Genomic DNA, 27,682 nt, shown 5'->3' on the forward strand with positions numbered 1-27,682 from the left:
CACACATACACACACACAAACACACTCCCCTTCACGTTTGCCTTTTCCTAATCTTAGTTGAGCAATTAACCAAGCTTGTTATGAATATGGATTAAATTAGAGAAAAAAACAAAATTTCTCAATTTGTTTTTTTCTTCTAGTAAAAGTATAATTGGAAGCATTTAGTGCATAAAGATACAATATGCTATCATTTCCTACTTATTTCCTAGAGAATGCCTGATTAGACTTATAGATAGTACAAATAGAGGTAATTTTAATGCAATATTTAATTAGCCAAGTACAATTTAGGCCTTAACGGAAAGAAAATGTTTTATTGTAATGATGAATATAGATAACTAGGGCTCAGTGGATATAATATGATTACACAATATATTAATTTATATAAAATAAAGTCACGCAGGGAGAAAATCCAGAAAATAGTGTAACATTGAAAAGAAAACTTCACAATCATATTTTATAACTACATATGTTCTGAAATTTGTATTGTTACAGAGTTTTAGTAGTTGAATTAACAATTTGTCTCACTAGAGTTTTGTGCTGCTTGCTACCAAATTTTATTTGAAATTAATCTATACAATAGCTTCAATATAATTCTCAGTGTCTAAAAATCCAGATCCATTTTATTACTGATGATACTGCTGTCTAGCATTAGATATGAATAATCACATTTGATCATTTCAAGTTTTTCTTTTAATCAATCCCAATTTACTCACAAAGTATAATTTCTATTGACAAAGTATAGACAAAAATATAACATTCTTGTCTTTATTGGTTAATTTAATTAAACAAACTGATAGATGAGTTTTTTTTAATTTTGAAAAATAGAGTAGGAAGTTAGATTAATACCTGCTTTTTGAAGGTGACACTTCATAGTATCTTCCTTAAAAAATGTTATTTTTATTGTAGTTTAAGACTCTATCCTTTTATTTGACATGCCATATGTTTTTCATGAAAGAAAAAGTCTCAGAGTACCTCCTTTATCCAAGGTCAGTCTACTGCCTTTCTTGAAATACCCAGATCAAAGCATGTGGTTTTCCTCATGGTTTTATGATATGCCATTTAATAGCCATTCAGCCTCAAAGACTGTGGAATAGCTGAGAAATATATAGATTTTTCTTCATATTTTTGATATTTAGCTGCTGTTTAATAATGCCTCCTATTTATTAGTTTACAATATTAGTAGGTTTAATAACATCCAGTGGACTAAGCTGCTTATTTTGAAAATCCCAGAAATTATTCGGGACAAATAAATACATTAGGCAAATAGGTTTGAATAAGAAAATGTAACGTCATCTAATAGATGCTGTTATATCTGATTATACTTCCTCAATAAGAAAATGTGACTGTTTTATTTCATTATAAATTTCATTGGCAGAATGTGAGAGAATCAACAGTTTTTGATTTTAGGGATATTTCCTAAAAACCTTAATATTGGGATTATCTGTGTGTGACAAAATTTCCTTAATAAATCCTCATTAGTTGATTACAGGTTGAAGATTTCAGACATCTAAACCAATTAGAATCCTGATTATTTTGATTGCCAGAAATACTTCAATGTATATTTGATGTATTTGGTTTCTATATCAGACATCTGTGATTTAAATGTTTTTAATGGTTTATGATTCATAAGAAAGTCAGCTGCTCTTCATTATTTTTTTCTGGATTTTAGGGATTTTTGCTTCATAAAAAACATGCGTAAACTAATCAATTGACTGTAGGCAGTGTAGATGACATATTAGTTTCTAACTCATATGTTAGTTTAAGATATAAGGCTAATAACTAACATATGTCACTTTTCATACACATTCATGCTGGCCACTAAGATATATCTTTTGGCATCACCTTCTGAAAGTTAGCACCTGGCTCCATAACTGTTTGGAAACTAGGCTGCCCTGTGGTTTCTAAGGACAGGCTTTAAAAGCCATGTGTCAATGGTCTGGTCTTAAAATCAGAGCCCCGCCTTGTCTGCTGGACACACCAAGTAAAACTGTGCTCTTAAATTCCGCTTTCTGTCTTTATGGGACTCTAATCAACTGAATATATCAACTGTGTTATAGGCTGTCTGATGACATTTTGAGGTAGGAAAAGTAAATTGCCTTTTTTATTGTACCCTTTGCCAGACATTTTCATACTTTGACTCAAGGCAAACCATTCAAGTGAGATGATTCAGTTCATTTATTACTACATGTTGAGTAATATTTCTAATGCAGTTGTAATTTGGAATACATCATAACTGTTCTTCTTCTCAACCCCCCAAAGAAGGAAAAATGGAATTTATGGGTGCTGAATTTGAAAATTATGATAGTTGAAATAGCAATAGACATCTTTCAGAAATTTGTATTTTCACTGGTACATATTCCTTAAGCTTGTTCTAGTGTCCTATTTAAAAGGCAAATCTTAGATTCGGTGAACTAGTTCATTCACGTGCAAGCTTCATGATTTTATCCATGTGATGGCTGGAAGGTAGAGTACAGAGCAGAGTACCTCAGCCAGGGGTCCTTAGGTATTTAGATTCTTGGTTTTGAGGTTGAGTCTGTCTGAAATAAAATGCCTTTAGAAGAATTTTTTCTCCAGTAACCTATAGTAAGTCTTTTATAATTATGTAACAAATATTAGGCTCTGCTTTTGTGCAGAAAAGAGCTGATATAAGTGGACTAAAACTGCTATCCTTAGAAGCGCCTGCCTGCGAGATTGGCGCTTGGCCTGTGGCTGGGAACTTGGGTTTCGGGAAGGTTCTCACCATTCCCGGAATTGAAAACAATGGCTCCCTGCTCCTAAACTCCTGCTATAAACAATGTGTCTTATGCTGAACACCCGCTTTCCTTCTGGGAGTCTAGATTTTGACACGCGCTAAGACACAGGATGCCCAGTCACCAGCCACCCAATAAACCTGCTGGGCACTGAGTCTCTAATCAGCTTCCCCATAGACAGCACTTCACAAGTGTGGTGAGAGTTTGTTGCTGGAGGAATTTGTTGTGACTCCACCTGGTTAGGACTCTTGGAAGCTTGCGCCTAGACTCCTCCAGACTTTGCCCCGTGTGCTTTCCCTTTGCTGATTTTGCTGTTTATCCTTTTGCTGTAATCATAGCTGTGTCCTGTGCGTCCTCCCAGTGAATCACTGGACCTAGAGGTGGTCTGGAGGACCCCTGGCTCAGCTTTCCTCTTGTGATTGAAGTACAGTGATCTGGGATAAATGTATATACATAATGGTTAAATACATTGTCTCCGTTAAGTTGGATGTTTACATAGTGTAAGAAAAAGAAAACTACATCTTCGTTTCAATAACACTATAAATGCTCTATGACCTACCGTTTTTAACTTTGAGTTCTGAATTGTGTTCATGCAAGTATTCATGTGCATGGGGGTTATTTTATAAACTCCAACCTCAGTCTTCCTGGTTCTCTGTCTTGCTAGATCCGTAAACCTGATTTTGTGACCTGAATACAAGAATGTGTTTTAAAATTATTTTCATCAGGACACTGATTTTATAGAGAGTGAATTACTCTGTCTAGATTTGTCATGCTAAGATGATCAGAGACAAAACATTTGGACCACAGAAATATTGGGAACATATTTATAAGTCTGTCTTTGCTCCTATTTTCTGCACTGATAGTTCATTTTTTCTTAAACAACAAAGGCTGGTTTATAAAATGTTACCCTTGTAATATTAGTCTGTTTGTTTTACTTAACTCTTTTTACTAAACTATTTTTAGAAAATGGATATAATCCGAGAATTGATATATTTAACTTTTGCTTTCATTTTCATTTGTTGCTACTAACTTTAAAAATTTAAGCCTGGTTGTTTTTCCTGTTATGTATTGCCTGAGATTTTGTTAAAAAAATAAAACATTCCAAATTTAATTTCTTTACTATTTCTGTTCTAGAAAGTTTGCTCTCCTGTAAATTTTAAGTGTCTCTTTTCTGTCTCTAGAGACAACACATCTATTTTATGTTTCATTAATGATTCATAAAATATAATCAAACCAATTATTCTGAAAGCAGTACAGGTTTGATTTATTCCTATTAGTTTAATCTTGTGGTGATTTTTTTTTAGGATTGTTTATGTTGTTTAGCCATTGTTTCAGTTTAAGAGCATTTTAGAGGTTTGAAGAATAGACTTTAGTTTTTTTTTAACCTGTTAGAACTTTTTAATTAGATCCTCCATTGTTCCTATTCTTTCTTTTCTGATCCCCGCCGGAAATTCTTCTCCTGTTCATCCATGCCGAGAATCTCTTTACTCACATAGTTACAGCTAAAGATGTCTTTTTCTTTTAATATGTTAAATGCAATTTTATTACTCCTTTTGGTCAAAAAGAGACTGGATTGAATATTGTAGTAGCAGGAATCGGAAGGACATTTAGTAACTCTGCCTTTAATCAACTATGTGATATTGGGCAATGCTTTTTTTCCAGTTATTAAATTCACGTCATCTCTTTTTTCTGTTTTTCGTTGAATTGTAACATTGGCTCTTATTTTTCTTTTATTTTTTGTAGGGATATTAGGACACAGTTTTTACATTTGAACCTGTGTCTACCCGGAAAACATCCAGGCCATGATATTTATGTTAGAAATTGACAGCAAGTGTTCACAAGCCCGAGCTGGTGATGTAAATAAGTAAATAGCGTTGATATGTGAAAATGTGGACTGGCAGGCAGGGACTGGGATGAGCTAGAAAATACATGTTCTGTCTACAGAAATTGAAACTGAAAAATTTAAAGTACTCTGCAAGCTAAACAAAGCAGTGGTGCCTGTCACAGGCCAGACAGTTTGTCCTCTCTGGGTTACAGGGTCGTATCTCCATACATCTACCCAAGATATTTAGTGTTTAAACAGGTTTTGTTCCTACTCTGGGATATTTTTGGCAAAAAAATATCTTTCAATTTACCTTTCAAAAGTAAAGTACGCATTACGAGTCAAATGGCCAAATTAGAAAAAGATATATCCTTTCCAAAACATTATTTACAAAGGATTATTGATATGCAAATTTATTCTTGTCTCCCTTCTGAAATATTCGTATAGCAACTTGTTTAAAAAGTATAGATATGCTTCCTTTCAATTTTGCTGTGAACCTATAACTGCTGTAAAAAAAAAAAGTAGTTTATTAATTTAAAAAACATCTTCAAAGAAAGTTTAAATATTAGAAATTCCTATACAAAATAGAGTAATTTTGATCTCATTCTGTTGAAGAATACCTCTTTCTTTTCATTCATTTGTTTTTGTTAAACAGAATTTTTTTCCTTAAAGCCTACATGAATATGTAGTAATAGAAACATAATCAAATTCTACCTTTATCATGGCTTGGACGTAACAATCTGGAACCAACCTCCTGGCTCCCTTTTCCTGTCTACTGGATTGCTTGGATTTCTGTTTTTTCATTTCTTTTTTTAACTTTCAGTAAGTTTTCAGAACTCAAAGCAACTTATTTAAAGCAGTTAATTACCCAGAACACTCATCTTTCCCCAAAGTTTAGATTTACAATTCTGGAGTTGATTGTGATGACCTCATCTCCACTCATGTCGGATTGCTCTTTAATATATGTAAAGTTTAAGAAAATGCATAAATTTCAACTGGGTTAGAGATTTGTGTACACGCTTACTGCTTTGTCATTAAACTAAATGAGGTATTAAAGTCTTGAAACCACAGTTATAATAAGATAGAGAACTCACCCATAACCGTATGACTAGAAAATACTAATTGCTGAGGCCCTCTTTTCACTTGTCTGAAATAAGCTGGTTTCATGTGGCGTTTTTAATTGAGTTATAACAGTTCTTTGTTCTCTTTCTGTTTTTATGGATGTAGGACTCTTTACCTTGTAGAACTTCTTCCTTTATGAAACATGTGTTTTTAGTAATTAAGTCTCTTTTTTTAACCCCCGGAAAGCAGTAATCTAGTAATGTAGTATTGCTTATCGTGTGGTTGATTTTAAGTCCTTTTTTCCCTTACTTTTTATTCCGAATTGCATCTGTTTGAAATTATAGAACGAGGAACTATTTTAAGCAGACAAACACTGAAGGCAGTTTTTCTACTGATAATGAAATTATATTTTCTAGAAGGAGAAACTAAATAACTGGTTATGTTACATGAAAAATCTTGATGAAAATTCACAAATAAGTAACAGATTTTTGGGGGGGGTAAGCACTACTGTGTATTAATCAGTGCACAGTGGCTGGGGGCACAACATTGAACATGACGGAGTCCCTGCACGTCAGACCCGACTTACACATTTTTTCTGTTTTTCTCAGACATTAAGTGATTTTTGTGGCTAAAGACATTTAATAATTTTTCCTTTTTGAATGAATTTCATCAAACAAATGAAGTAAATTATTAGTAGTTTTTGGTTTTTCTATGAGATTATTCCTTTAAACATCATGGTTCCTAAGAGAGAGATTTATAATTTTAATTCAAACTCTCAGCAAACGTTGTATAACAATTAAGGAAAGCATTATATACATTGTTCTTAAATGTATATTTCTCTAATATTTTAGCTGGGAAGTTTTAAGATTCCTTCTGTCAAACATAAGATGGTGGTTGGAAGAATATGGCTTTGATGGGTTTCGTTTTGATGGTGTTACATCCATGCTCTATCATCACCATGGAATTGGTAGGTAGCCTGATGTGTTACAGACATAACTAATGATTTTATTTTGTTTTTTACTGGAAGAATATAACCAAGTTTGGGGTTCAGTTACAGAAGCTGCAATGACTGTTATTGTTGGCTTGGATTTCATTAGTTCTGATGTGTATTGCTTTTCTCTAGTCACTTCTGATTTTTTTTTGGCAAGAGGTTGGATATAAGTACATTGTATAAACAAATGAAAGACAATGATTCTCCTTGAAATATATCTACTTAATAATATGCTATCCTTAGTATGTAGCTTTCTTTTAAAAACGTTTTTTAAGGAAAGTATTTATTGCAGCATACTCAGCCTGTGAACGTGACAGCATTTGCAATGAAAAATAAATAACAAAAAGAATAAATGAGAACATTTGTGAACGTGTGGGTTCCTTTGCATATTAGACATTGAAGAAAGTATAGATATTTTAAATATAGATGTACTCAGTTAAAATTAAATTGTAAATTAATTTGTAATTAAAATATTGATCAGAGATCTTTAGTTTAAAAATTGTACAAAGAAGTAGGATCACAGAATCCTAATGCCTCAATAGATCACATGGCGAACAGTTATTATTTTTTAATGACCAAATATTTACCAGCAACAGCCACTCCAAAAAAGGGACTTTAGGCTGTAAATCTGGAAAAGTGGCTGCCAAGGAAAGAAGCTTTATTCAAAGCATGCTGCTATCTGTTTTTGGCCCTGGTGCTGCCCCCGTGAAATGTTCCTAGGAAAGAAGTTGAATCTATAAAACATGACAGGTTTGATGCATATTCTCCAGTTTGGAGAGAAGCTGACTTAGGGGATGAAAAAGGCAAGCGTGGCCAAATTCCGGAAAGATCCTCTTCTAGATTAAAACTCCTACATGCCCCTGTAGAAACTCCCTCTGCTGAGGGCTGGGTATTTTCCTAGGAATTTTGGAATTGGGGAAATGAACTGAAGTCCATGGATATGGGATATGCTTTTTATGGGTAGAGAGCCCATGAAATGGTAAAGAAACACACTCTGAGTTACTTAACATGTTTTCCCCCTTTGAAATGAGAGGGAAAAAACCGAAACTAAAATTGCAAAAGAACGCATAATATATCAGAAAAAAATTGAGATAAAGCAATTAACATCAAGACACAGAGTGTTTAATTTATAAAATTCAGTGATAAAGAGAAGTTCATCAGGTGACATTTAGCAAGAAAAAGCAATTTACCTGCATGGATGAAAAAAGGGCTGGACTCATATGAACTACTCCATTGCCATCAGCAATGTCTACAAAATCCTTAGGGAAACAAAGTGTCACTCAAGAATTTGATAGTTGAATTGCCATAGAGTTATAAATTTGAAAGAGCCTGTGGAATAAAATGTCCATAATTATACATGAAAATATCCTTCAGTGATGGAATCCAGCAAACTGAAAAAAGTGAGTCAAAATAAAGAATTTAGATAAAGGGAAGCAGAGGAAAAATAGGTAGGTGTTGAGCACTAATTTGATTTAATTAAAAATAAGAGCAGACAACTGAAGGAATAGAAAGTAAACAGTATAACCCAATAAGTGAAATATGCCATAAGCAGCCCACATTAGGTGGTGGAGGAAGGGGAGGTGGAAGGAGGTAGGAGAATGTTAAAATCTTTTTGTCGTCATAGGAAATCCATATTGGATAAATGGAAGCCCATATTAAAATTCTATAAACATTATGTCATAATTTTATGATGTTTTTCATATTTGCTTTTCTTTATGTCACAGGTCCCTAATAGGAGCTAGCTAACATTAACATCTCTTGATGTGACAAAAAAATATATCTAAAAGTTGAAATTTAGAATTCTCTTCAGTATCGTTTCATTTTATTTTTCTGCCGTAAAATTCAGTTAAAGTTAAATTAAAATTTTAAATCAAATGTTTTTGTTTGTTTGCTTTTGTGAAACAAAAATTGAATTGTAGTATTGTCCGAACTCTGGAAGTTGATGTGGAGTACTTTTCTAAGTTGATCATAGATTTGCTGATGGTAATGTTGTGTGGTATCGAGACTCGTTACACTTTCCTATGATAACAGAACTGATATCAACAAACTAGTTGGTGGGGGCATTTGTGCAGAGTTAAGACTTGCGTGTTAACATAATGCATCCGTGTTGATTTTCCTTTCTCTAGGTGCAAGCTTTTCAGGTGATTACCATGAATATTTTGGACTCCAAGTAGATGAAGACGCCTTGACTTATCTCATGCTGGCCAATCATTTGGTTCACACGTTGTATCCGGATTCTATCACAATAGCTGAGGTAAAGCCATAATGATCTCTGCCCTCTGACCCCCTTTAATGGAGAGCGTTGGTCAGCACACACTATTTGAATAATCAGTCTCACGTTATCAATAATTGCGTAACTGAAATTGTTCCCTGACTGTAGTGCAGCTGCCTTGTGTAGGCAGCATATCCTTTAGAATTCAGTTCTCCTATTAGCAGATAGTGTACGCTAATTACTTATCATTCCATTGTTGAGAAAATGCCAGTGGTTAGAAAGTGAAATATCCTAATCAGTGGACAGGTTCTTCACCATGAGACCTTCAGCAGAGAAAAGAATTGAATATTAATGTGCGCCTGTCTATTTATTTACTTATCTTTTCTTTCCTGGTTTAGTCGTTAGAGTGGTATGGATGGCTGCCCGCACGCTTCTCTGCAGCCTCTCTGCTTCTGATGCGCTTACCTTTCTTGTTTACGTACCTGCTCTCCAGCTGCCAAATGTTCACTAGTTATTCATGAGTACCGAAGTTTCCTGATTAACTGTCCCAAAGCTGCAATGTAATGATAGAATTCGGTATATACATAATTGACAATTCCCCTCTTGGTGATAAATGTGATAAATTAAGAAGTTTGTTAAATGCCTATGCTAATTTAGATTTTATAGTAAAATCCCTTTGGTTTTCTGAGTTTTCTAACTAAGAATTATTATTAAAATTGGATTTAGTATGTTAAAACTGTTCTATACGAAGTGTTGTGGTTAGCATATAAAAATAGTAAGACTATTGTTAGAAGACTCAGAGTTAAGGTGTATTCTCACATTGTTGGCATTAAGTTCATTGAAATGAATGCAGAGGTGACAGTCTCCTTCCTGTGGTGTTTTTTATGTGTACAGGCTTTTTTCTGTCCATCATTTCTCAAAACCCCAAACTCCAGCTAGGTGGTATGATTCCCTTGTTTATCTCTGGATAGAGACCAGTTACTCTCTTTAGGCCTCTTTCCTTCTAAATATCTTCTAGGAATAGAAATAGAGCGATGGACCCTAAATTCCTGCAATAAATTCTTATATAGAATTTTTAAAAATCCACAATTATAATACCCTTTTGATACCCTGTATTATTTCACATGCTCTCCCTTCCTGCATGTGGTCATAGCTTATAAGTCTTGCTAATACTTTATGTGCTGAATATCTTTTAACATCAATCAGAGTGTATTTTAAACTTTTAGTTTGTCTTTTATATATTTTAATTTTATCTGTCAAACATCAAAAAAGTTAATTAGTTTGCCAGTTATATTTATGGCAATTCAAAGCAGAGACATTATGTTTCAAATTACTACAAACAATTAATGACAGCACAAATCAAAAGTGGGTACTGAAGAAAAAGCAGCAATTATTCATGAAACTTAAAATTGTTACATTGATCTTTCCGTTCATTTCAAGTAGAATAGTTTCATCATCTAGGGAGCTCTTGTCTGATTATCAGTGTTTCTACCAATGAAACTTTGAGACTTTAGCCGACTTTGTGTTACTTGGTTTTAGATTTTTTTTTTTAACAAGATGTGTCTTCAATTTATTCTACTTAAATTGAAAACTACTTCAATTTCAATACATCAATTTTCTGTCTAGTGGGAGTCACTTCAAAATGTGGAATTGATCCTCATGAACTTTTTTTTTAAGAAAGAAATGTGGTGGGCCAGTTCCATGGCCAAGTGGTTAAATTCGCGCGCTCTGCTGCGGCGGCCCAGGGTTCAGATCCTGGGCGCGGACATGGTACCGCTCTTCAGGCCATGTTGAGGCGGCGTCCCACATCCCACAACTAGAAGAACCTGCAACTAAGATATACAACTATGTACAGGGGGTTGGGGAAGATAAAGCAGAAAAGAAAAAAAAAAAGATTGGCAACAGTTGTTAGCCCAGGTGCCAATCTTTAAAAAAAAGAGAAAGCAATGTGGTATAATGAATAAGTAATATAATTTATATAAAGTCCTACAGTAGAAATTTGAATTTATTTATAAAGTCAGTTATTAAATTTAAAGCCTTTTTTTCTAGAATATATCGACCATTCCACATTATTATATTTTTTATATTAATTAAAAACATTTTTAATTGAGGTTCTCCCCCCACTCCAGAATAGTCATAAGTAATCTTTAAATATTAAAGAACTAAAACTATTTTAACTTCATTTGAAACACTTATGATTATTTTACTATTCTGTGTTGGTATCAACTTGTTTATATTTGAAGTATATTTATGCTAGTGACCTTTATGTTAATCTGTTTTTTAGTTTTAGATTTTAAAAGAGTAGTCAATAACTCTCCATTTTCAAAAGAAAGCTTCAAATATCTCATATTCATTAAAGGGGCAGCTTTCTAGGATTCAGATTTAGGAGTCAAGACCAGTTGGTGTCCAAATATTTTTCTTAGATTTTATTTCCTATCAAACTATTTCCTAAAACTACCATTAGACCAAATACAGAATACACCTTATTATTTTCTTGAAAAAATTATCTTGATTTTTAATTTTCTTTTTTTTTTGAGGAAGATTAGCCCTGAGCTAACATCTGCTGCCAATCCTCCTCTTTTTGCTGAGGAAGACTGGCCCTGAGCTAACATCCGTGCCCATCTTCCTCTACTTTATATGTGGGACGCCTACCACAGCATGGCTTGTCAAGCAGTGCCATGTCTGGACCCGAGATCCGAACTGGTGAACCCCGGGCCGCAGAAGCAGAACCTTTGAACTTAACTGCTGCGCCACTGGGCTGGCCCCTTATCTTGATTTTTAATACCAGCCTATCACCAGTCTTATGAAAACTCTTCTGGGAAGGCATTGTATCTGTAATTCAAGTGTCTAACATAGGTGCCTGATATTTAATACATATTCAGTCAGTGTTTATAAGGAATTGAACTGAATACCTATCATATCTGTGAAAATGTGACATATTTTGATAAGTATAACTTCTTTTAAAGTGGTTTCTTTTAACCATTCATTCTTTTTCACTGTTTTAAATTTCTTTTTTCACTTTTGTAAACTATAAAGTACTATATAGAAATAAGATATCATTGAGAAATATTTTGTTTTCTTATGGATGTGTTTCACCATATTCTCGTATTTAACTGTACCTCTCTGCCGTTAGAAAGCAATGAATTATTTTGGAATTCCAGGGAGGTCATCTCTTTCTTTTTTTCCAGCTTTTTTGGGGAAAGAGTTTGGGGATGATCTTACGGAAGAGGAAGCGTGTGCGTTAGGTCGCAGAGAGCTCAGGGTATGTGATAATCTTTTATAGGAAGTAAGGATAATAATCCAAGGAAGAGCTTGGGCAATGACACGCATAGAAAAGCTTGTGACAACCACAGGGAGGAGTAACTATCTCAAAGCTGATGATGTTTTTAATACTTGAAATGAAATAGTGGAAATAATGGTGGAAAGATGTAGGTGTCTCCATTGCACTTTTTCTTTCCTTCACTTAATGATAATAACCACTACATCACATTGTCATTTCATGACAGTAAGTGTGTGCATGTTTATTCAGGTTCTAGTTTATCAATCCTGCAGGTCAAATATTATGTGTTGTTTATCTTTAAATCCTTGAAAGCATCTTCATTCATCCACTTAGCAAATACTTATTGAGTTCTTGCTTTGTGCCGGGTCCTCTTCACTACTCTAGACTCCTGGCGTGTATCAGGGAACGACAGCAACAGCAACAAAACGCCTGCCTCATGAGTCTTACATTCCAATAGCAAGTGAGGCATCAGAGAGTAAATTATATCATCAATGCTGAAAGTATGATTGTTGAATTTAAGCGAAAGAGTTTAAGTTTTCAGTTGTTGGCTGTTGCAAGCTATTGACGCGCAGTAATAGGAACAGACTCACAAGATGTTAATTTGGCAGCAGTGGGTGTGAAAAGAAACTGGACATGGGGGGTTCCATTTGGAAATAAAATGGTCCAAGCAAGCAAAATGAAGATTAAGTAAGATAGTGGCTGTAGAAATGGAGCGAAGGGAAAGGATTTATTTGAAACATTGTGGAGTTAGAATTGCTAGTACTTGGCTCATATTTTGCCGCAGTTTTTACAATAATGTATTTTGTTACAGTGGGGTCCTTATACCAATTTTCTCTTTTTTACTTACCTGTTTGATTGTTTTTTTTATTTGATTATCATAACCTAGTGGTGGCATGACAGAGTAGAAAGACACTGTCGAAAGGCCTGACATCTGAATCCTGGCTCTGCCTTTGAGAAGCAGATATCTTTAGAGAGCCCTACACCCCAATAAGCCCTGGTTTCTGTATCTTCTAAATGAGGAGATCCGCTAGATGACCTCAGAGCCCCTTTGCAAGCGTGACTGACTGTAGTGAAAGTCATCTGTTGCTTCACTCTTAATGTACTAACTCTATTTTCCGTTTCATTGGAAGCTAAGTGCTCACCAAGTACACTCCATGTCAGTGCTGTATACAGAGGGAACAGGTATAACAGATATATGCCACATGTATTTTTGTGTTTTATGAAAGCAACAGCTAGTAAAAAGTGTTCATACAGTAGCCCAAATATAAGTCTAAGAAACTATGTTTTAGGAGCCAGCCCAGTGGCTTAGTGGTTAAGTTCATGTGCCCTGCTTCGGTGGCCCAGGGCTCATGGGTTCGGATTCCGGGCACAGACCTACACACTTCTCATCAAGCCACTCTGTGGCAGCATCCCACATACAAAATAGAGGACGATTGACACAGATGTTAGCTCAGCAACAATCTTTCTCAAGCAAAAAGAGGAAGATTGGCAACAGATGTTAGCCCAGGGCCAATCCCTCACCACAAAAAAAGAAACTGTGCTTTAGCAGTGATAGGTTTACTATTTTGTGTTCTCTGTGTGATACCAAGGAAAAGAGAAAAATAACTTTGCGAGATCAAAGTTGTCCTGCAGTTTACAGGAGATTACACAGAATCTTATTAGGAAATGAGATATGCTATCACAATTTTATCTACTTTCACAGTTATGTTCCAAAATGCTCCAAAAACACATGCCCCTATTTATTGTTTTTCTTTATTGGCTCTGACTTTGCTGTCAGAAGGCTATTTAGTAAACCTTTGAGCAGCGCGAGCTGATGATGCTGATGTACTTTGTCTTAGGATGTCTCAGGAATGCCGGCTCTGTGTTCTCCGATTTCCCAGGGAGGGGGTGGCTTTGACTATAGATTAGCCATGGCAATTCCGGACAAATGGATCCAGGTAAGATTATATGTAATTATTTTTTCCTGTGGATATATGTATTATGTTGGTTTATTTATTATTTCTTTGATTTATTTCTTAGTTGTGCTCATTAGTTACAGGTATTATAATTGAAGTATTAAATTCTCTCATTAGTGTGTTGATTCTTGTGCTCTTTAATAAGGTGCTTCTCAAACCTCTAAAAGTTCTTATTTAAAGTATTCATACATGCATTATTCAGGCAAGGGCAAAATATGATTAATATAATGTTAGCTGTGTAAATGGAATTTTGCATTAACAATGCAATTATATGAAATCTTTAGTGCTCTATATTTAAAACACATTAAAGTTCATCAAAGCATCCATTTCTGCCTGCAAATCATCAATTAATGTAGAAGTTACTCCATAATTCGCAGTACTTGCTTCTTAGGATGGTTTTTCTTCGACAGATTTCGATTCACCCATTCCTTCATTCAGCATTTAAAAGTCCTTGCCATGTGTCAGGCACTAGGAATGAATAATTGTACATCATTTCTAATAGAATTTTTTTAAATTTAGTAACAGTTCACGTTTGGGTTATGTTTTGTTTCATTTAATGTTTACCTAAAAGACTGAAGTTGTTACAGAGACTTAGATTTGATAGAGCACATTTTTGAGTGGCCAAGTCTTTAATCAAATGCTGAATATGTGTAAGGAGTCGGATATGCATCGAATAATCCCAGCTTTCTGACGAGCCCTTGAGTACAGAAGTGAGCTGGTGCCTTGAGATCACAATGGTAGAAGTGCTTAACTTGGCGTGAAAAACCACAGAGCCTGCTCCGAAGGAAGTGGTGACTGCAGTCATCTCTTACCTGTCTTCCGACCCGCCCAGGCAATTTGTACAGTGCACAGCCGTGACGTGACGTTAGATCTCTACCAACACAACTTCCGCTTCTCCAGTTCTAATGGTTCTTCAAACATTGTCAGGTCAAAAGGCAGGTGTTTTACAATGAAGGTTAGACTTAGAAGTCAAGCAAACAAACAAATGAGTTTTCTAGCTTTAATACCTGGGAAAGTTACTTTATATTTGTTATTTAAAAAAAAATGCTGTGGACTTGAAGTTTCTCACCTTACTTTAAGGTTCTTTATCCACCCACCATCTCTCACTATTTCTATCTTTCTAGTCTTCCAGGCAGACTTTTTCCCCTCACAAGTGCCAAATGCTTCTTTTTTAACAGCCTGCTGAAAAGTCTTCACCAGTCTTTGTGCAGATTCAAGAATATTTCTAGTTGTACCAACCTTCAGTTATTTTCCAGTCAATCATAGATCACAGTGGGATGTTCCCTTCTCTGAGTAATGATGGCAGTTTCCTTTTAAATCTTTAACTTACTAAAGATTTTAGTACTTTGTGTGCTCAAGGTACTGTACTATGCAGTACATCATACCCATGTCCTGTGTTTAGGATACGAACATCCTGTCCTCTCGGATTGTAAATTCTCTTGTGTGTTTTTTTCTTTTTTTTTCTTTTCTTTTCTTTTCTTTTTGTTTTTTTTTGCTGAGGAAGATTCTCCCTGAGCTAACATCTGCTGCCAATCTTCCTCTTTTTTTGCTTGAGGAAAATTAACCCTGAGCTGACATCTGTGCCAGTCCCCCTCTGTTTTTTATATGTGGGTTGCCACCACAGCATGGCTGACAAGTGGTGTAGGTCTGTGCCCAGGGTCGGAACCTGTGAATCCCGGGCTGCCAAAGTGGAGTGGATGGAACTTTAACCATCGGCCACATGGCTGGCCCTCGTCATCTTCTGTTTTATATAATTATTTAAAAATATTTTTGCATCGCCAAAGTGAGGCCTTTAGTTAGTAAGACTAGACAGAGTTAAAGTAATATTTAAAAAGAAACTAAGACAGGATTTTCCCCTACTTTTGTAAGTTGTGCATTTAAAAACATAATTCCATAAATGACTGTCATTCCCTCCAATGCCAATAAAACACAAAAGTGTATTAATCCAAATGACAGCTGTACCCAGAATGTACGTGGCATGCATCGTTATCTACTCACAGGGTGTGAGTTAGATTGGAATGCTGGATTTCATTCATGTTTTTCTTGTTCAAAAGCAAATTATTTACCATTTTCTACTTGTAGTCAAAATCAATAGTTTGGCATATCATATTAGTTTAATCATTTACTGAACAAATATTTGACTATCTAAAATATGCCTAATTTACTGTGTCTCCTTTTGTTTTTTTGTCATTTTTATTATCTAATAACTGAAATGTTCATGTAAAGATGATGTAAATGTTTAATTGAATTCATTCATTTATCCATTAATTCCACCAAATATGTATTGTGTACCTAGTACTTTTTTATTATATATAGTTTTTAATTAAACTTTTTATATTAAGCTAATTGTAGATTCACATACAATTGTAAGAAATAATACAGTGAGATCTGGTGTCCTCTTAACCAGTGTTCCCCAAAGGTGACAGCTTGCAAAGCTGTAGTACAAGATCACAGCCAGGGTGCTGACCTTGGGACAGTCAAGATACAGAACACTTTCATCACCATGAGGTTCCCTCTTGTTGCCCTTACAACCACACCTACTTCCCTCCTGCTCCCATCACTCCTTAACTTTGGCAGCCACTAATCTGATCTCCATTTCTATAAATTTGTTTCAAGAATGTTATATAAATGGAATCATACAGTATGCAATCTTTCAGGATTGCCATTTTTCACTCAGCAGAATTCTCTGGAGAGTCATCCAGGTTGCTGCGTGTATTAGTACTGCGTTCCTATTTATTGCTGAATAATATTCCGTGGTGTAGATACACCCCAGTTTGTTTAATCACTTGCCCCTTAAAAGACATTCGAGTTGTGGGGCTGGCCCCCTGGCTGAGTGGTTAAGTTCGCACGCTCCGCTGCAGGCGGCCCGGTGTTTTGTCGGTTCAAATCCTGGGCGCGCACATGGCACCGCTCATCGAGCCACGCTGAGGCGGCATCCCACATGCCACAACTAGAAGGACCCACAACTAAGAATGTACAACTATGTACCGGGTGGCTTTGGGGAGAAAAAGGAAAAAAATAAAACCTTTAAAAAGAAAAAAAAGACATTCGAGTTGTTTCCAGGTGCTGCCATAAACATTTGCCTACAGGTTTTTGTATGACCCTAAGTTTTCCTTACTCTAGGATAAATGCCCAAAGGTGCAGTTACTGAGTAGTAGTTGGATGTTTAATTGTTTAAGAAAGCGCCAAACTATTTTCCAGAGTGGCCTATACCATTTTACATTCCCACCAGCAACATTGGAGAGATCCGGGTTCTGTACATCCTTGCACAATAGCATTTGCTGTTGTCACTGCTTTTTACTTTAGTCATTCTAATAGGTTATAGAGATATCTTACTGTGGTTTTAATTTACATTTTCTTAATGGCTTATGACAGTGAACATCTTTTCATGGCCTGTTTGCCTTCTGTTTATCCTCTTCGGTGAAATGTCTGTTCGTGTCTTTTACCCATTTTCTAATTGGATCATTTATTTACTGTGGAGTTTTGAGAGTTCTTTCTATAGTCTAGATTCGAGTTTTCTGTTGGATATGTGGTTGACAGATATTTTCTCCCAGTCTGTTGCTTGTCTTTTTTTTTTTTTAAAGATTTTATTTTTTTTTTCCTTTTTCTCCCCAAAGCCCCCCGGTACATAGTTGTATATTCTTCGTTGTGGGTCCTTCTAGTTGTGGCATGCGGGACGCTGCCTCAGCGTGGTTTGATGAGCAGTGCCATGTCCGCGCCCAGGATTCGAACCAACGAAACACTGGGCTGCCTGCAGCCCCTGTTGCTTGTCTTTTTATCCTCCTCTTGTGGGCTTTCACAGAGCAAAAGTTCTTTGTTTAAGTTTGATGACAGCAATTTATCATTTTTTTCATTTAGAGATCTCTCTTTTGGTAACAAGCCCAAGAATTCTTTGACTCTCCTATATTTTCTATTAAACATTTCGTAGTTTTACCTTTAAATTTAAATCCAAGATCCATTTTGAGTTAAATTTTGTACAGTGTGTAAGACTTACATCAAGGTTCTTTTTCTTTGCCTATGGTAGCCATCTCTGCCAGCATGATTTGTTGAAAAGTCTACCCTCCTTCCATTGGATTGTTTTTGCACGTTTGTCAAAAATTAAGTATATTTGTGTAGGTCTATACATTAGTTTCAAATTGTTGTTGTATCTCATTTCCATAAACTTAGTGGTTGAAAACAACACAAATTTACTATCAAATAGTTCTTGTAGTTCTGTGGGTCACAAATCTGAAATAAGTTTTACTACGCTAAAATCAAGGCTGCATTCCTTCTGGAGGCTTTGTTTCCTTGCCTTTTTTAGCTTCTAAAAGCCACCTATATTCCTTGGCTCGTGGCCCCTTCCTCTATCTTCAAAGCAGTATAGTATCTTCAAATCTCTCTCTTACTTTGTCAACTCATGCCTCCTTTTTAGAAAGATCCCTCTAGTTACATTGCACCCGTCCGGGTAATCCAGGATAATCTTCCCATCTCAATGTCCTTGACTTCGTTGCATCTCTGAAGTTCTTTTGCCCTGTAAGGTGACATATTCACAGATTCTGGGCATTAGGATGTGAGCATCTGCGGGTGGCTATTATTCTGCCTAAGCGGTCTGCCCTCTGGTGCCCAATGAGTCACACTGCAGTTATGGGGGATGGCTAAGCACATCTGAATTCCATAGGCAAAAAAAAGTCAGCAAAGGAAGACACAAGCGGGCCCGAGCCCCATTTCTTCTACCAAAATCTGCATTAGTTTTCTATTTCTGTGTAACAAATTATCTCGAATTTATCAACTGAAAACATCACTCAGTTGTTATCTTACGGTTTCTTCAGGGGACATCCATCATGTTGAAGGGTCCCACCCGCACTCTAGGAAAAGGGTTACCCAAAAGAGTGTATTCCAGGGAGCAGGAATCGTGGGGGCGTCTTAGATTCCGCCCATCAGAGTGCAGTTGACACCTTGGACAGGGAAATGAGCCCACGCAGAAAGAGTGTGTTGGGTAAAAGAGAAGAGGCTGTTTTCAGGACATGACTCTGAGGAGCCCCAGCTTTTATAGGACAGGCAGAGGAAGAGACTTTGCAGGATGCCTATCCTGGTGAGAAAACAAACCAAAACAAAACAATCAGGAGTTTCACAGTGGTGGACTAAGAAGGAAAGCATTTCCAACGTGTACAGCAAGCGTCTGCCTAAGAAAGAGCCCTTGCTGACCTAAGAGAGCAGCTCTGAGATCCTGGCCACGTCATTGGCATCAAAGAGGCGTTAGAGAGGCAGAACCCAGACTGGAGACTGAGGGACAACTCAAGTGGAGACAAGAATCTGCGGTCTGTTAAGACGATAATTATTTCATGATAATTAGCTTTTAAACTTTGAAATAGTAGCTTTTTTTATTTATCATTTTTAAAGAATAGAACAAAACATTATTCCTGCTAAATTTTTTTTTCATTCAAACCTAAAAATGTGGCAAGTAGTGTATATCCACTTTGTGAAAGTTATGGAAAGACATCTTGCACCACAACACTTTCCCGTGGTCATTAATCAAGAGGCAACAGTTGTTACAGGCAGGTTGTAAAAATCCTAAAGTGCGATGATCAAACCATCTGCTCAGAAGCTCACACACACACACACACACACACACACACTACACCACTTTCATTTCAACAGCCTGTATAAAAGCTGATTTCAGTAAAAGTTTAAACAAGGATATCTTTGCGTTATGGGTGCACTTGCATCTGCATGTCAAATAATTTGGATTGATATAATGTCTACCCTCAGATTGGGATTTAAAGTAAGAACAATAATGACTTATTCAAATTGTTTTCTCTCTCGCATCTAGCTAGTTAAGGAGTTTAAAGATGAAGATTGGAACATGGGCAACATAGTGTACACTCTCACAAACAGACGCCACCTTGAAAAGTGCATCGCTTATGCAGAGAGCCACGATCAGGTAAATGAATACGTGTGTAAATTCCTTCTCTCTCTGTCTTGATTAACATATCTAAATACAAATTTCTATAGTTAATACATTTGACATAACTAATTTTACATAGCTATATATATCTTTATATGAAAGCTCCTCATACTTGAAAAACATTTTTAAATTATTTTGTAGATCTATAAATTCCAGCTTTAAAATGGAGTACCATTTTTACCCTGCCAAACTGTAATTAAAAAATTGTAAATGACAGTTGCAAATGTTATTTTACATGTTTTTCTTTGTTATAATGAGAGACGTGTTGGTGCTGATCCAGGTTTATTTTAATTTCCATTTTAGGTTTTCTCCTAGAGGTTTTCTTTTGTGCCTTTTGACAAGCTTTTGTCATTTTTCCCCTCAGTCACTGAAATTTCCTGCTAATTGCCCACCCTGACCCCTGTCCGTCTCTGCTCCAGTCCATCCTCTCTAATGCAGGCGAGGTATTTGCCAAAGAGAAAACTGCTTTTTGTCAACCCAGATCTTTTGATTGAAGCTCATCATTCATGGTTACTCGTGTCCTGGCCCAAGCCAAAGTTTCTGTCTTCATTCTCTGCGCAACCTTCCCAGCGCTGTATTTTCAATACTGTAAAATTCCCAGTCATTCCGGAAGAGGTCGACAGCATTTCAATCTGGTAGTTTCCCCCACATACCTGCAAATGCCGAATTCACCTGAAACTCCTACAAACACCTAATGCCCTGGCTCAGATATCACACTCTGAAGCCATCTTCCAGTATACAAATAAGAAAAAACAGCTGCCCCATCCTCCACGTTCTCATCGTGATTTAGGCAGAACATTTGTTTCCATTACCTTTTGTGTTTCCAGCCTTAGCACTGTGATTGTTCCCACTAGTCACTCAATAAACATAAATAAATGAGGAAAAAAGGCCATTTAGTTATTTAAAGCCATATTAATCCTCATAACCATAAATAACATAAAATGTACTCTTTATACCTTAAAAAAGAACTAATAAAAATTTTGAAATTATTTGCAGTATGTGTATTAAGAAAATTGAAGCTCAAACAATAAACTTCTCTGTTATTTCAACAGAAATTGGCCATTTAAGGTAAACAGGTGGTGTTTCATGTGTCTCCTCTAACTATTAAGAAAGTCTAAGCAGAGCTGGCCAGTGGCATAGTGGTTAAGGTCACACTTTCCCCTTCGGCAGCCCAGGATTCACCAGTTTGGATCCCAGATGCTGTGCACACGCATCCCTGTGTCTGTTCCTCTTGTAAGGACACCACTCATTGGCTTAGGGCCTCACTCCTATAAGCTCATTTAACCTTGATCACCTCTTTAAAGGCCCCATCTCCAAGTACAGTCACATTAGGAGTTAGGGCTTCAACGTAAGTATTAAAATAAGTCAGAGAACGAAGATGCTGCTTGATAAAGCAAAAAAATTTGAAGTCAAGTAATATAGATGACAATTACCACCTAATCAAGCTCTGGGAATTCTTCTGGCGGAAACTATATTCTGAGCCAGTTCTTTCTTGGCCCTCAGAATGAGGACAAGACCCACAGAATGAGTAGATCATCTTGTAACAGTATTTTTGTTTAAAAGTCATTTAAATCAAAATAGGGATTATAATAGGTTTGTAAGTAAAAATATTTTTCTAAAAGTGAAAATAATTGTAATAGAGTAATGAGATTATGGTTTAATCTCGATTATATGTTTCACTATATATAATTTTTTGTCAGTGAAGAATACTTCACATAAATTAGCTGTTAGTAACCGTGAATAATTTAGATTGTTAAGAAGCCTCTCTTCTGCTACTCAGGGTCTTTCTGAGTTACCTGCTCCATTTATCAATTATTATATTTTCATATAAAACAAACTAATTTTAGATTAAATGACAAGTACAATGAGAAAGCAAATTTTGCATTTAAAAAAAGTTGTCATCCCTCTGCTGAAGGGGAGGAGAGTCCATTATAATATGTTTATATGTATATTTTATATATAAAATAAATCTACATCTATAATTACATATACATGTAAGTACATACACATAAGTCTAAATACATATACATATAAATAAGTTTTTAGAAACTCTTCCATTCTTTCAAAACAAAATCATGGTATGCAAACTGTTTTAAAATCTGTTTAGCGTTCTCAACATTACAATAAATGTTTATTACAATTTCAGAAAATTTAAGCATCTGCTCAGGTACAACCAATATTCAGGTAGCTTCTCATGAGTTTTTCACCAAGCTCTTTTCAAAATGAAAATCAGTCTTGGGGCCGGCCTGGTGCCAGAGCACTTAAGTTCACACACTCTGCTTCAGTGGCCCGGGGTTCGCTGGTTCTGATCCCAGGTACTGACCTTGCACCATTTGTCAAGCCATTCTGTGGTAGGCATCCCACATATAAAGTAGAGGGAGATGGGCATGGATGTTAGCTTAGGGCCAATCTTCCTCAGCAAAAATAGAGGAGGATTGGTGGCAGATGTTAGCTCAGGGCTAATCTTCCTCAAAAAAATAAATAAATAAAATAAAAATCAGTCTTGAAAACAGGTGTGTTGATCTCTAATGTATTTTACCAGCTGACCTTCAGTATAGAAAGTAACTAATGGAAACTACGTGAAATTAATCCTAATGCACACAGTTTTCCACCCTGTGTAATCATGTGTTATTCTCCTGTAGATCACAGCTTCTTAGTAGCTATACTTTGCATTTATTTCAGTGATTTTTATTTCTGTAGGCACTCGTTGGGGATAAGTCACTGGCATTTTGGTTGATGGACGCCGAAATGTATACCAACATGAGTGTTCTGACCCCTTTTACTCCAGTTATTGATCGTGGAATACAGCTTCACAAAATGATTCGACTCATTACTCACGCACTCGGTGGAGAGGGCTATCTCAATTTCATGGGTAAGTATGAGTGGAACACATATCCAGTCATTTAAAATGCTAACTAATATTACATGTGACATATATAATGTGGAATATTTTGATTTGGCTGTTCAGATTTAAAATAGAAAATTACTTTATTCCTTTAATATACTGTCATGTATAAACTGCAAAAATTAAATTATTCTAGGATTACTGTTATACTAATACATGATGCAAAAATAGTCTAATAACTGCTATTTTTAATATTATCAACCAATGGGTGAACTATTTTTAGAACTTAGAATTATTATTCTTCATTTAATCATTCTGAGTTTATTTTATTACTGCAGTGTTTGCACATTAAACATGAGAAAGTTGTAATTGTCATGTCATAACATATTAAGTTAATATTGTTGGTCTTCTTTGAGGTACTTGTCCTCAGTATATTTGTATAATAAATATGAAAACCAAGGTCCAGGATGTTGTGACAGGCAAAAAAGTTATTTATTTTTAAAAAATAGGAAAAATATGAATATTCAAAGGTCCTTGTTGTCTGAAAGATCTTGAATGATACATATAGAAATGAACTAATACAGTTTTTCTGTTCTATTTGGTCAACAACGACCATTTAAACATTTGAGTTTTAGGAGATTTCACCAGCTTTTAGACTAGAGAGAGGCAGAAAGACTGGGAAATTCATATGGGAGGCTGACTTATTTTTCTATAATAAAAGCCTTAGAGCTTCAGATTAATTCATTTCTATCTGGAAGTTTTTATAAAGCATCTCAGATTGGACTTTTAAAAGCCTTTCTTGTCTGCCAACTTGAGGTTAGGAAGCCAAGCCCAAGAGACCGTAGACCAGATTGCACCTGTGTGGCCTTTGCCTGTATTCCTCTCCTCTCAGGATCACCAAAATTGTTAATGTTCCTAACCTGCCAGGAGGTGACCTTCCTGACCTGGAAGACTACACTGTCCAGGCCAAGAGTCAGGCCAGATTTTCAAGGTGGACTCTATAGACATGGTATCCATAAGTAAAATCAGCCTCAGCTCCTTAAAAGCAGCTGGTCCTCCTTGATGCAATGTGCGTCATGCACAAGAATGGCCATTACTGCACAATCTGTTTATGCGATCATATCCTGATAAAAAGGTGGAGTCTGTGAACCTATGTAAATAACTGTGCCACCACGCGAAGTAAGGAGAACTGAGGGTTTAGTGAGACATTTTTAAATGTTTTATTTCATTTACAAAACCGAAGTTTATTAAATTGTTACAGTCTAGATAGCTTGAAAAGAAAAATGAAAGAGCTTCCTTATATATGTGGAAACTGAAAACAGTTTTCCAAGCAGAGAACCAAAATAAAATAAGACCTCTAAGTTCACGCAGTCAGTCCTATGTCACTAATTCTTGAAGTCTCCTCCATCGGAGAATTCTGGGAATCCTGACTCAGTTTACTGTTTTGGTCTGGAAGTTGAGTAGGCGCTGTCAGCTCAGAAGCCTGTACCAACAAGTCCAGTGTCAGGAGTCTGAAGTACCTAAGTGTCCTTTTCCTGAGACTCTCCTTCTTTGTTGAAGACAGTTCTAGCCTGTAGCGTATAACAGAACCTCCAGGCAAGCGTCAGAGTAAAACAAAGCTATATGCAGAGGACAGAGACCTAATGGCCCTAGGTAATTGAATATTGATAACTTTCAAATAAGGCAAGTGTGAGTCTTGGTCAGTATTTTCCCTGAGGGTAAAAACAGCATGGACAGCTAGGACATTAACAAATCTCCAGTAACATCATAAACTTTGTGAAATATTTATATTGCTATCACCTGAACTATATATATTCAGCCTAAGGCAGGCTGAGCATCTGTTCTGTTCTGAAGACTTTTCCCGTGGAACTTTCAATAGTAACACAATAAATAAATGTAATTATTTCTAGCATCTCTTTCTATAAGGTCTGTAAATTGACAATATTGGTGGTTTTGAATATAATTTTGAGATTATTCTTTGATGTAGGACTAAGAGATCTTTTGAATTTTATTCTTGCTTTTGTCCTTGAAACAAATGGCTTCTAATGTTTAACTCCTATATAGTACCTTTTTTAAATCCTTTCTGTCTTGATATCTTATCTACATCAAGCATTTCTCTGCTAATTTTAAAATCGGTAATCTCCAGATGGCTATATAATTTCTGATTATTGATGTTGTTTTATAAAATATAATCTTTCTCCATGAGCTAGGATGACTAAATACTTTTTTTTCCATTTTCTGATCGTGTCACTGTCGTACTTAATGGCTTCAATGACTAAGTGTCCTCCAGGTGACCTGTAAGCCTCACGTGAATGGGTCTCCCCAGGGTCTCCTGGTTGATTGCTCTGCTCCAGCCAAGCAAGCCTTCTTTCAGTTCATTGAACATACCAACCCCCTTCCACTCTGAACTCCATACATTTTGTTTTCTCCCCTCTTGGAATCATCCCACTCAAACGCCCCCTCCCTTACCTGACCAATTCCTTTACCTCAATCTCATTTCCTTAGGGAAGCCTTTCCAAAGCTCAAACCACACTGGATTTCCCTGTTATACATTTTTATGTCACTCTCTACTTACCTTTCATGGCACTTGACAAAATTGCACTTGAAAAAATATTAAATACACAACTTCCTTGATAAATTTAAAACTCCATGAGAATAGAGGTCATCTGTATTTTATTCACTCTTATATCTCCAGGAACTAGTAGCAACTAGCATTGTATCTAGCCCATTACAAGGCTGTCACATTTTTCTGAAAAAGGATATCAGATATCTACATATTTAATATATGTGTAGATTTATATATAATATTACCTTGTAATATTTTTAGCAGTAGTTCATTAGCTGCAATCACCAGTTGTAGTTTTAAGCAAAGTAATTTTTTTCAAGTAGCAAGTAAGAAATTAATGTTTTCAAAGATCCATTTAAGAAATTCTTCAAGACTATGGAGCAACTTGATTGTTTCCTCATGTTTTAGGCATTTTTAAACTTGTTAGCTTTCTGGAATTTTATTTTTATTTCCCTCTAGTAGAGAAAGAATGAGTTAAAATAAGTAAGAAAATGACACATTTTTGTCATTTTTCTTTAAAACCTGTTCCCATAAATTCGTTTGTTAGGCATGTAGATATGTGTTCTATTTATCAAAAATCATTAAGATCAATATGGAGTTTCTCAGAATGAAACCAGTTTGGCTGACTTGTTTTGTTTGTTTTTGTCTTATAGACTCCTAATTTTGAGTTTGAAAAAGAATTCTTTCACTCTGGTTAAAGCGAGAAATATTTGCTATGACTTTTTTGATTTCCTAGGCTATTTTAGTTGGTTATGAATAAATACTTTTATATTTCCTGTTCTAGCATATAGTCGTGAAAGACTCAAATATAGAAGAGGAGAGAGCAAGATTATATTTTTATGTCACTGATCATAAGAGAGTTAAAATAATAAATATTAATAAAAGTACATTTATAATGATGTAGCGTTTTATACTTTCTAAAACACTTTCATATGTATCATCTAACTTAATCTTGATATAGATATATTTTTTATAGTATGTCTTAGTTCAAAAGAAACCTGGATGAAAGTTAGCAGAGTACTAAGGTGTGCTAGGTAGATGTTCAAGTCCCATTTTGCTGAGACGGCAACTTGGAGAAGTAAAGGGACATGCTCGATGTTGTACAGCGGAAAACGACAGCAGCTTGTTGGTTGTCTCTTTCTTCTGATTTCCAATTTGAGAAAATTACCAAAAAAATAATTCTTAGATCAATATGTAAGTTAGCCGCCAAAGTATAATTGACGAGTATCTTTTGGGGAAAAGGCAGAACTTGGTGGTTACAAAGAGTCTCTGGGTGGGAATCCAAGCTTTCCACTGTGTGACCTCCGTGAGATGCACCGTCACGCTGTGCCTTCGCTCGCTCGGTGGTGAAATGGGGCAGCGCCTGTTTCTGAGGCTGTTCTGAGGGTGAAGTGATTTAATGCGTTTATGAGACTCAGAATATTGCCAGGCACGTAGCTCGTAGTTAACTTTTATTTAAATTTAAGTTTAGTTTAAAATTAAATTAACGTTTCGATTTTTAATATTGTTAGTTATTCCATTAAATATTTGGGTCCTGAGTGCTGATGTTCCAACTCCATCTGAGTGTTTCTTTGGAATCTTTAATATAAAAATTTCTTAAAATGTTTAATTCACTTCCTCCTTAAAACGGCAGTAAGGATAATAATTCTTAGTTAGAAATCAAATGACATTTCCCAGTTGATGTTATGTGGTAAATTAAGCCATTTCTGCAGTCAATCTCTCACTAAGAGTAAATATTACTTTTTTTGTTGTTAATTCATAGTGACCTTTACTGAATGTTGCTGCTAAAACACCTTACTTAGCTTTATGTATGAGGAGGTCTGACAATTGCCTCAACTCATTTTTATTTCTAGGATGAGCCAAAATCATATTGATCAGTTAGCATTTATTATGTATCTATTATATGGTGTCTGTGTGTGAGTCTGTGTGAGCACTGGATAAAACTTAATATGTTTTTCTGGCGTACATGTGCACAGAATTTCTACAGACACAGAGAGAGAGAGAGAGAAGGCAGATTGATTTAAGTCAGGTTCAATTTGAAAAGTTAGTGTATTTGAGATATACGTCAATTTAAACTACAAATTTAATATATTCATAACACATTCTAGAATGTGTGTTAACACAATTTATAAAATTCTTTCATGCTTCAGACGTTTATGTGTATCTACTACGTACCAAGTATTGCTAAGTGCTGGATATTCCAAGGTGAAAAATAGTTCTTGCCCTCAGGGTCCAAACCCCAAAGGGAATACCAA

General features: G+C 35.7%; 1 protein-coding gene across 2 annotated transcripts in view; it reads left to right on the forward strand.

Annotated features, from left to right (window-relative positions):
- Positions 1-27,682, forward strand: part of GBE1 (1,4-alpha-glucan branching enzyme 1) — a 246,815-nt gene that overhangs the window by 157,753 nt on the left and 61,380 nt on the right. For both annotated transcript variants that reach the window (XM_046648014.1, XM_046648015.1), the window contains 5 exons: positions 6,486-6,601; positions 8,752-8,879; positions 13,956-14,054; positions 19,882-19,992; positions 22,717-22,888. In XM_046648014.1, the coding sequence (XP_046503970.1) occupies positions 6,486-6,601; positions 8,752-8,879; positions 13,956-14,054; positions 19,882-19,992; positions 22,717-22,888 (626 nt within the window). The remainder of the gene's footprint in view (positions 1-6,485; positions 6,602-8,751; positions 8,880-13,955; positions 14,055-19,881; positions 19,993-22,716; positions 22,889-27,682) is intronic.

The sequence above is a fragment of the Equus quagga genome, chromosome 21 (genome assembly GCF_021613505.1).
Source record: "Equus quagga isolate Etosha38 chromosome 21, UCLA_HA_Equagga_1.0, whole genome shotgun sequence".
Lineage (NCBI taxonomy): Eukaryota > Metazoa > Chordata > Mammalia > Perissodactyla > Equidae > Equus > Equus quagga.